The sequence below is a fragment of the Epinephelus fuscoguttatus genome, linkage group LG4, assembly GCF_011397635.1.
Source record: "Epinephelus fuscoguttatus linkage group LG4, E.fuscoguttatus.final_Chr_v1".
Lineage (NCBI taxonomy): Eukaryota > Metazoa > Chordata > Actinopteri > Perciformes > Serranidae > Epinephelus > Epinephelus fuscoguttatus.
The window spans coordinates 6367732-6379348 of NC_064755.1; the positions used below are offsets into that span (position 1 = coordinate 6367732).

General features: G+C 37.5%; 1 protein-coding gene across 1 annotated transcript; it reads right to left on the reverse strand.

Annotated features, from left to right (window-relative positions):
* Positions 1–7462: 7462 nt before the first annotated feature.
* chtf8 (CTF8, chromosome transmission fidelity factor 8 homolog (S. cerevisiae)) lies at positions 7463–11611 on the reverse strand. The gene is made up of 4 exons (XM_049575396.1): positions 11552–11611; positions 11414–11459; positions 8940–9063; positions 7463–8414 (listed from the first exon to the last, which is right to left on the reverse strand). Exons 1-4 carry the CDS (start codon positions 11580–11582, stop codon positions 8139–8141), a joined length of 477 nt encoding a protein of 158 aa, XP_049431353.1. The 5' UTR covers positions 11583–11611; the 3' UTR covers positions 7463–8138.
* Between the last annotated feature and the right edge of the window lie 6 nt (positions 11612–11617).

Here is an 11617-nt window from a genome sequence, read left to right on the forward strand (position 1 = left end):
TTTTTGTCAGCGGAAGTAAACAGGTAGTTGGGATGTGGCAGCAGCTGCTCAAATTTAATTTTGCTCAGAATCAGCCTTGAAGCTAAAGAATGCAGCCTCAGCTTTGAGCGAGGAGAATGACTTCCTCAATCATGTGTTTGATGTAACAGAGAGGAGACGTCAAGGAGACTACAGAGAAACCTGAATATACTGCATCTCAGAGACAGGATAGTGGATGATGAAGAGTTTGTTTGAACGGACATATGATTAGTTTTCCTTTTATACCAAAGAATGTTTATGGAGGGCAGTTTGTAGCACATATATATATTCACAATGTTTATCAGCCCGTCCAGGATGCTGCGATTGCAACAATTAATGCAAATTCAACCAATCCACCTGAATTCTGTGTGATTTTGCAATTTTGATTCCTGCAAATTTGACCAGTCGTTTATAGTTTTCTGTGAGTCACCATACTCACTTCCTTGTTTCTGGTTGTGAAGATGCAGACATATACTACATGACTTCCACCAACAAACCAAAACAATACACTTTACAAACACATCTGGAGAATGGCTGAAATGCGTGGACAGCAGTCAAGACTCATCACCCTGACAGAGGCTGTTGGATCCACATCCATTTCAAGTACTGAAGGAATCAAGGTGAGTTGGATTACTGTAAATGTGCTTGGTTAGTGGTAATGCCAAGCCAACATTTGTCTGTGGGTCCATATGAGTTGTAAATGAGCTGAAAAACTGGCCCTATATGGGATTGTCTACGGGTTCCATATTGGCCCTACGCCAATTGCCCATATAGGTGGTTCATACCCACTTGGTACCCAAGTAGCCCCAGCATAACCCATGTAGGACCCACTTGGGTAAAACCACCCATGTGAGCAATTGGTATGGGGCCATTATGGAACCTGTGGACAATTCCAAATGTTGGCTTGGCGTTAGTGTAACGGAGTTAATATACAGTATGTATGATCCCACTTGCCATGGCTCACACTGCTTTATTTTACTTTTTCTGAAACTGATTTATTTTATGGTCAGTGAACACAACACCCCTGCAGACTAGGGTCGTGTACCCCGGAAGATAGCAACACTTTGGCTGCGCTGTCTCCCTGGTAGGTGCACGTGTTATCAGCTCCGTAATTATTTTGCATTAATTATCTTAACTTTATATCTAAGGGGTTGTGTATGTTACCTTTTGTAAGACTGGAGCTCCCGATCGGTTGAGCACGTCCTCCCGTAAAAGTTGACAGTGTTTTTAATTATTTGTGTGTAACGTGGTTAGCGTAACTCAGGGTTTAGCTAACTTGCACTCCTTTTTTATTTAATATTCCCAGTGTGAGAGCAGGTGAATGAATGAGGCCAAGACTGACTGTGAAAACATTTCCTCTGCCAGATGCGGTAATAGGCGGCGGGTGCCAACAGTACTTCATGACTGATTTTTCTCGTGATTATACACAAAGCAAGAGAGAGTACACAACCGCTACATTAGTTTTGTATAAATCGCAAAGTGATGAAGGTGTGTTTGCCCATTTGCGTGACAAACAATGCGTGTGTGTGTGTGTGTGTGTGTGTGTGTGTGTGTGTGTGTGTGTGTGTGTGTGTTAGTGATGAAGAAAATGGTTTAGGAATAAAAATGCTCGTTTAAAATGTTTAAACATGGTGTGAGAGCTCTTTTCAGCCTTTTTGGTAATGGTACCTAGAACAGCCAGAACATTGCAGTTTTATTTTCAATGGAACAAGTTGCCTTTGGTTTCAATGAATTATACAACAACAAAAAGCAACTATTTTATCAATTTGCACTTGCTCCTGCAATTGTGTTGCAAAGAATGTCTAAAAAATTGCAAAATGCATTGCAATTTTTTAGAAAAGCTGCAATGACATCAGGCATTTTACAATCCCAGAAAAAGCCCATGAAATGCTGAAGGGAACAGTATACTGTAAATCTCACTAAATTAAACCAGAACAAAGCTTTTCATGAACAAAATAATACTTTTACACTAAACTGAAAAATATCCATTTGTTCTCATATCAGTTAAAGGTGGATTACCCAACTTTTATTTATTATGGGGACAAAGGTTCCCAGCTTGAATCAACACATTGCAATTACAGTGTAAAGTATGCGTCTTAACCACCAAGGCACCAGACGCGGCAGTTTACCCAACCTTTCACCCAGCTCGCAAAAGGGTAAGGCCGGAGATTTACTTGCTTTATATGCATTAAAGTGTGCATGATGGCTGCCTCGTGTACCCTGGGTGTTTGGAGCGTTGGCTGGTCGTGGCTAGATGGTAACCCCATGTTAGCGAAACTCTTGCAGGCTGCTTCAAAATATTCTTGTCCTGCTGTTTTATGGTGTGACAACGCTGTGGTTCAGGTCTAGTTAGTTTTAGGCACAAAGAGCACCTGGTTACGGTTAGGGAAAGATAATGGTTTGGATTAAAATGATCCTTGAAACATGGAGCATGAAATCTTGTAGAACATATGTGTCAAACTCAAGGCCGCGGGCCAAATGTGGCCCGCCACATCATTTTATGTGGCCCGCGAGAGCTTAAAAGGCCTGATTGTCTAAAAATAAATAGATCGAAAGCGTGATTTGACCAAAAACTACATTTCCCACAATGCATGTCGATTATGTTACCCGCGAAGTGACGGCTTCCTGCCACTAGACGGCAGTGTTTCCACATCATTTATCCAACAAGTGGAATTGAGATGACAAAAACGTTTTGAACAAAGTTAATGTCATAACTTGTATTTGATGTTATTTTTCTTTATTCACTTGGATAGTTTGATCCTTGATTGATGGAGTTATGTGGGTTTCATAACCTGACAAATTAAAAGGATTTATGTTATAACAGAGCAACAAGCAAACATATTTTTTTCTATGCAACTGTAATATTTGTAACTTGAATAAGTAATAAATTCAGAGTTATTTAACATTAAGGAGTAGTTACATTTATTTTACATTACATTTGGTTACATTTAGTTACATTTATAAGTTACATCTGGCCCTTTGAGGGCAGCCATTATGTTGATGTGGCCCTTGGTGAAAATGAGTTTGACACCCCTGTTGTAGAAATTTTCACGAATCTGGGGTTACCATCTAGATGCTAACACGTTGGTTGTGCTACCTCAGAAATCAATGCTACGGGTATGCAAGATGCAATACATACATGAACAGTAGGGGCAGGGTAACAAACATTCTCACTGTTGTCACAATGTCCTTGACTTAGGGCCTTTTACGTAACCTCTTTGATGCCGCCGCTGTTCCTTTTGCTGCTGTGATGTTGAAATTAACAATATAGTAACCTTGAGCTTTTCCATATTTATCCTTTACAAATCCGTAAGTTCTGTAGACCGAATCACAATTTTTCTGTACAAAAACTTCTGGGTAAGAAATCCTCTCGTCATGCACATAAAAATCAAATGCCACTTAGCAAACACTGCCTCAATTTTTTTTCTCAATTTTCTCAAAGTTTTTTTAGCCACCTAAAAAAGAGAAAGAAAACAAAAATCAATATAATTTTAAGCATACACTATTTTTAGAATATTTTCTCCACTTTACCTTGCCATCAGACAGCCTTTTCCAACAGCGAACTGAAGCCATTATATCAAAGCCACCAGACTCGACAATGACAAAAACAGTCATTTTACCAAGCAGAACACTGAGTTGCTGGTCTACCACGGTGCCAGTCGGTTAATGTGTAGGGTAAAGTGGAGCAAATATTCAAATATAGTTTGCACTTACAGTGATGTGGATTTTTTCAGTGGCTACGATACGTTTTGCCCTTTTCACAGCAGTTCATTGTTAAACTTCTAAGGTGGTAGAATTGGTTTATCTTGGACACTAGCAAAGCAACAAAATAGATAAAATAAGCACAGCAGAAATGTCAGATAGGTCGGACCACTGTGTTTCTATATGTTTAAATGTTACAGTTATCATTGAAAATGACAACAGAAATCAACAAATTTCCCTGATTTACCTTGAAATCAATTACCAGTTTTCTGCCCAGCAGTGATTGTTGTTGTTGTTAAAGTGAAGTCACAATGATTCAGTCTATACGGTCTGAGTTCTCTGGTTTGCCCTCTAGTGGAATCCTTCAGTAACATGTGTAGTATATTGGCAAGTATGTGGACAGTTATGTTGACGTCGCAGCCGATTGTCTACACGAATGTGTGGTTAACAAGCAAGTATATCTCTGGCCTGAGTCTGTCCTATTCTTTGGTCCAGAACAAGCTATCTTAGCAACTACTGGCAACCATGGCTGTCAATATTTATGTTAATATTTATGGTCTCCTGAGGATGTATCCCATTCAATTTTGGGTCATTCTCAGGACAAAATGTACATTTCCATTAATCTGTTTTTATGTGTCGTTTATACTAAAAAAAAACCTGAGTGGAGGTACCAGAAATGGAATATGTATATATATCGCAATGTATTTTTACACCTGGCTCAGATGGACGTGTTGGTGTTTCAAAATAGAGAAGATGCAATAAAAGACCACAGTAACTTATTTTTCAAATATACCAGCTAAAGTTGTGTGCGTATAACCGTGAGTCATGCACACATGCATAAACACTGTCTTATTTGATCTGACTCAGGACTACTTTACAGGACTTGTTGATAAAAAGCTACTTCGATTCACTGTATTTTATTCCAACCCAATATGGTGCTTCACTGATGAAGTTATGTATGTTATCCCTCATTGGAGTGATTGAGCTTTGACTTTGACAACATAGTTCTAAAAAACATGCTGCCAGCATGCCCGAGTGTGTTTGTATGTGGGAGGTGTCTGAACACTGAGGAAAGGGGGCAGAAGCTTTTACAGCAGCTGAATGAATCGGTCCCTTCAGTCACCACAAACTAACAGGATGGTGCTTTACCTCTGGGGATCAACCTCAGCATGGGAACCGCCTTCATCAAATAAACACACTTGCTTACATGCTGTAAATATTCTGGCAATGTGACAAAATGTTGTACGCTACAAGACAGAATACAATGTTTCGAATGCTTATCACAAAACTGTTGTCTCAGTTGTTCCCATGTTCTCTCTGTAGTCACTTTTATTCTTAATGTAATTAATATGTGCGGTGCTGCTCTAAACCCTGCTTTACTTTATCATAGCATCACATTCAGATTGTAAATATATGGCCAATTATCCGGATAATTTTCAACTTTTTGATTAAAATTTGAGAGTTTCCTGGCCAAGACAGGCAGCAGCACATTTAAACAAAGTTGCAGAAATGCAACATATAACAGTTACCAGATGATAAAACATTTCAGAGTCACAGCATACTACATAAAGAGAAACAGTCAGTCAAATCATCTACAATGTAATGCATCTTCCTCTAATTCCTTCAATCTATTTTTTAAACTTAAAGAGACCAGCTCCCTAAGACACAAATCAGTCTGCAGCAGATTCCAGGCTGCAGGGGCAGCATACCTAAAAGCCCCTTTTATTTCATTTAAATACATGTTAGAGTAAGTCTTGTGAATGTGTCACAGAGCGTAGACAGTAGCCTCTAGCAGTTTTTTAGATGGATAAATTTACACATATAAGAAGACGGTAAGAAGAATGGCCTTATAAATAAGGACATGGCGGTGATTCTGTCCACTGATGAACAATGCTGGCAGCCAACCTTGGCAGATGGAGAGCAATGGGGAGTGAAGTCCTTGAAATTTGTAGTGAACCTCAATGCTCCACGGTATGAAAGAGCATGGATACCAAGAGGCGAAGCTCCGTTGAATTTTTGCCAACAGCCTACCGCCGCCATTTTGGACTGTCAGCAGACCCGGTTGCATACAAATACACACAGACAAACTGAAGTATATCGCTATTAATTATGCTTACAATGCTACTCACCTAGTGATAGCTTGGTCACAGCTGCTTTTTCACGTTTTTGTTAAGCAAAATATAGACTTTAAAAAAAACAAAACGAAGAAAAATGGCCTAGATGGCATCTCTACATATTAAATCCACTTATGAGAAGATTAACTTAATTACTCCTTCAAAATCACCCCCTAAGTCAATCTACAAAAAAAAAAAAAATTCAATATATGTATATATATACACACACACACACGTATATATATGGCCTCTTGGACCATTTATATCTGAACTGATTACTGCTTTAGCATTAAAATATATCATATTAAAATAGCCTATATATTATTGTTATTATTATTATTATTATTATTATTATTATATTATTATTATTATTATTATTACTGTCCCCTTACTGTACAAACTGTAAATAAATCTTTATTCCTGACTATGTGATGTCGCCATTAATGTGTTTCTAGTTAAAATATTGAATTTTTTTTTTGGTAGATTGGCCTATGAGGTGATTTTGAAGGAGTAATTAAGTTAATCTTCTCATAAGTGGATGTAATATGTAGAGATGCCATCTCTGCCGTTTTTCTTCGTTTTGTTTTTTTTAAAGTCTATATTTTGCTTTACAAAAACGTGAAATAGCAGCTGTGACCAAGCTATCACTAGGTGAGTAGCATTGTAAGCATAATTAATATCGATATACTTCAGTTTGTCTGTGTGTATTTGTATGCAAGCGGGTCTGCTGCGGTCTGCTGGTAGGACGAAACCATGGGCGAGTCTGTTGCTATGAGGCGTTCTATTGAGCTTCGCCTCTTGGTATCCATGCTCTTTGACGGTATACAGGAGGGATGGAGGAAAAATACAGCATAGCATTGCGACATTTTTGTGTTGCAATATTGTATCATCACACAGTGCTAACTATCTATTTTTTTTAATTATAATAAATTATTAATATTCCAAATACAAATTAAACTTAAGGTAGCCTAACAGAATAATATAATCAATTGCTTATTCACTCTACTTGATACATTTCGCTGCAAAAAAATGGCTGAAGTGAGATAAACAGACTAAAAACTTTATCTTGTTAGATAAAACAGATGTTGACCATTTTTTTCAGTGGACAAAATTTCCAGTTGAAAAATGGTAATAAATCACATTATATTTAATTGCAATACTCGCAATTTAAAAATCACAATATTGTATTGTGACATAAGTATCATGATAATACTGTGTTGTGGAACTTCTGGTGATTCCCAACTCTAAGTAGCAGTGGTGTGTAAAGTATAGGTAGTAAATATAGTAAAGTATGGGGTGTAAACATCATTAGTTTTGTCAGGATTTAGTATCAATTTCAACTCATGAAAGGTGTGCCGTACACTAACAAAAGCCTCTTGTAAGTGACAAAGAGCTGGATACTGTGTAGGAGCAGAGCAGTAAATAACAGTATCATCTGCATAATTACACAAATTTCCCAGGAAAATCCAAAGGATGTGACATCTATGTGTGTTCTCAAGTGTCTTGCCTCTCTTCAGTTCCACTACAGCGGTAATAATGTGCAACACTAATAGGGTTGGGGTGAAAAAATCGATACAGCATAGTATTGCGATATTTTGTGTGGTGATTTTGTATCGATACACAGATGCCAAGCATCGATCTTTTATTATTTACATAATTCATATTTGCAAACACACATTTTAATACAACTTTTGGTACTAGAATAATAAAATCAATTGCCTTTTCGGTCCACTAGATGGCGCTGAGGTTTTTTTTTTTTCCTGGTGAGGTGAGCAGTGGCCTCAGTCAGTGGCATTTGGCAGGAAGTTTATCAAAACCAAGATGGAGCCACCACAGACAGAAAATAGAAACGCACCGCTGGCGCTTGAATCAAATGACTGAACTTATTTTCGTCACAATGATAATGAAATGTTTTCTGTGTGTCCCTTCTGTGGATACATATGGATTGAAGCTGCTGATTTCCAATATTCTTTAATTAATTAATTTATTTATTTTGTTGTTCTTTTACAGAAAATTATTTAGTATTCAATCCATGGTGTGATTCTCGTCAGTGTACAAAACCATTTGAAATGGCATTCCGACAAGCCACATGGGGCTTCAAATGTTTTCTATGACTCTCAGGAAATCAATACAGTAACATTCATTCACACTTGCAAGGAGCCTCATTTAAGTCTCTTGTTGAAATCAGTTCGGTTTAACCGTTTGCAGTATTGATCAATAGGAGGTGTAGTATCAACAGTCCGACACAGATCACATGGCTCAGTCACACACACACCTCTGACCCAGTGAAGAAACACCGTCACGTTACACCTTCTTAGGTACATTAGTGATGATGGGTTTGGGGCGAGTCTTAAAGATCAGCTTCCGTTTGATGAGCGCAGACACAGAGTAAGAGGTGGGTCCTTGCTGGTTTGTTTCCATAGGTACCTGCGTGACATCATCGCTGTTATTGTCGTTGTCATGGCTGGCCAGGCTATCCCGCAGATGGCTGGAATGCTTGGTGAGGACAGCGAAGGGTTTCTCCAGTTTGACCTGCTTCCCATACAGGATATGATGTCCTACAATAAGCACTGGCACCCCCTGGTGGAGGGAGAAAGAAAGACAGCTGATTAAAATGAGACTGAGGGATGACAGGGAACAGACTGACTGAGTCATGAAGACATTGAGAACTTTTCCCCACTGCACTGATAAACATTTAGAGCTAATGCTACATGAGTAGAATTTTTCTCCCTAAAAAAAGTGTCTTGATATGAAGGGTGATGGAATTTTAAATGGTTGAACAGCAAGGTTTTAAACACTCATTGATCTATTAAATACTGAGCAGCAGCTCAACCAAACATTTACAGATATACACATTCTGTGCCATGAGGTGGCAAAAACAGTTACTTATTGAGCCTTTATGAGAAGAGTTGGCGATCAAAGGAAGACCGCAACAAGTGGGGCTACAACTAAGGATTATTTTCAATATCCGTTAGGATTTTTCTTGATTAATGAAATGTAAGAAAATAATGAAAACTGTCCATAATATATAAATTAAAAAAATAATAATACAAAACTCAGTTTGTATTTGAAGAGTACAAGTGTGCTCTTTGGTCCTTTGTTTACCTCTTTGGTGTAGAGCAGGTCTCCCATCACATTTCCTGCCAGACCAGAGTTGTGTCTGGAAACCATCTCTCCCTGCAGCTCCACCAGCAGCCATTCTGGAGGACTGCTGCCGTCCACACTGCCTCTGCAGGAGCAGATACACAAACACAGCAACATCAATTAAAGACACCTGGAGAGACTTTATTGTAAAATTCCACAATATTACCAGAACAAACTGTAGGAGAGAGGGGTGAAGGTCTGTCCCATCACCCCCTGTGCTCTATATGACTGTCACACTGAACTGCTCTCAAACATTAGCTTTTAAAATGTACACCGCTTCTAGTGGTGACAGCAGACAGTACAATTGCATTTTTGAGATGCCCGACATATCAACAAATCATTTTGGATATGTCGTAAAGTACCACATAGCCATTGATTGACTTTTAAATTACCATATTTATTCGGATATGTACGTACGTTATTGGAGATATCCACAATGACATTTAGAGAAAATTCCTTTTTTTGTGATCAAAAATTAAATTGTGACAAAATAAAAAAGATCTCATATACGATTGTTTGTAGCACTTATATAATTTGTACAAGTTTTAATTGTATTTCAGATATCTGAAATTACATTCTTACTAGTTACAATGCCAAGCTGACATTTAAACAATTTCAATTTAACTAGTCAAAAATTTATTTAAGGTAGAATTTCCTTTATGAGGTATATAATGTAAGTGCAATTGTAGATATCTACAATGAACATTGCCACTAGTTAGACTAGTAAGACTTATTAATATCAATATTTAGAATTGCAACTAGTCAAAATTACATTATGGACATGCTGACTTGGAATTACAACACGTCAAAATGGAATAATCTGTAACTGAGTTTGAACAGAAGTCAGTAGTAAAACTTAGGTATGCACGATATTGGATTTTTTCCAATATTCAATATGCCGATATGTAACAACTCATTTGACTGATTAATATCACAAAATTTATAGGCTGACTGGTGATGCACGATATATATATATCTGTATTTTCTATGAAATGGGCTACATGTTTTCAGTTGCAAGTCAAAGCTACATGTCAGATGTCACAAGAGCCTTTATAAAAAACAGACTGTGATCAAAATTAAATGCAAAGACTAAGATTTTTTTCCCTGTTTGAAAATATACGACTGCACAACAAGTAAATAAAAATTCTATACAATAAATAGCAGGGCTGTACATTAATGTTTTTGCACATAGCACTGTTTAAAGGTTTGCAGCACAGGACACAAAACTATAACATGATTATAAAGTATTAAGTAGGCCTAAATCCATTGTAGTTTAGAACAACTAAAAATGTTTGTTAAAAAGTTCTGAGTTAAAAAGTCGTTTTCCATGGCCTTTCAAATGAATGAAGTACTGGAAAATGATTTCAATCTTTATTTATTTAGGCTATCAATCTTATTTATGCACATAGCATCAACAGAGAGGCTTGTCAAAATTACATTATGAATATGTCATCTTGGAATTTCAACATGTCAAAACTGAATTATAGATATGTGCAATTGAGTCTGAACAGAAGTCAGTGGTTAAAGTTAACTAGTTATATACTAGTTAGTTAACTAAGCTCCAGATACCTAACAATAAACATTACCCCTAGTAAGAAAATAATTGTTGACATCAAGAATTAACATTTTGACTGGTGAGAAATGAATTGTAGATGTCTTTAATTAGAAATGCATCTAGTCAGAGTTACATTGTGGATTGTTGGTTCATTATATCAGGTCAAAAAGCAATTGTGGATATCTACAATAACTACTACTGATCAAATGTTACATACGTGTTATTCCTATGGTCTAAGATCCAAAAGACCTTAATCCAAAAACTAGAGTGCTAAAACTCAAATATGTGATGTCTTGGGGTACAAAGTCTGGAGCTGCTCCATAGACTCCATAGATCAGTGGTGAAAGATATTCTAGATGAGAGCACCCAGGGGAATGTTCTGAGTATTTGGGTGCATTTTCTGTGGCATAGAAAAGAAAACAAACATTCTGTGGGTCCACAAAAATCAGCCTCCCAGTTATTGTCTATGGAGCAGCTGCAGACTTTATACCCTATGACATCACAAGTTTGACACTTCTCTGGTTCCTGGCTTTGACAGAGAGCAGCTCATGTTCACTTATATTCATTGAACTTCCCTAGGCCATGGAAATAACATATTGGAATTCTGAATCCAGGTGGTGTTCCCTTTTAAAAGTTTTACCATGCACCACGAGCTACTTTTCAGTTTACCTTGTATCCATTTTCACTTGGCTATTCTGCTCTTCAAAATACAGCGTTTTGCTCCTTTCATTTAATTTGTGTTTACTATCTTAGTATTTTATTCACTGTGCTGTTCTCTCATAACTTACCTAATGATACTGGGTAACGTTAGTGTCCCTGACGTTATGAACATCAAGCAGCCTGCCTTTAAATAGTGATAAATACAAATGCACCAGCTTACCTTACAACTATTTGAACCATTGTGCTGTCAGATAATGGTGTCCGTCCTGTAACAATAAAAAAGCACTTAAACACTGAAAAAGACCGATAAGTTATGAACTCATTTACATTAAACGCATCCAAACCGATCCAAACACACCGTTCAGTCTGTGTTCATACTCCGGTGGCATTTCCCGCCAGCTGTGCGTCTTGTCAGTGTGTTGAC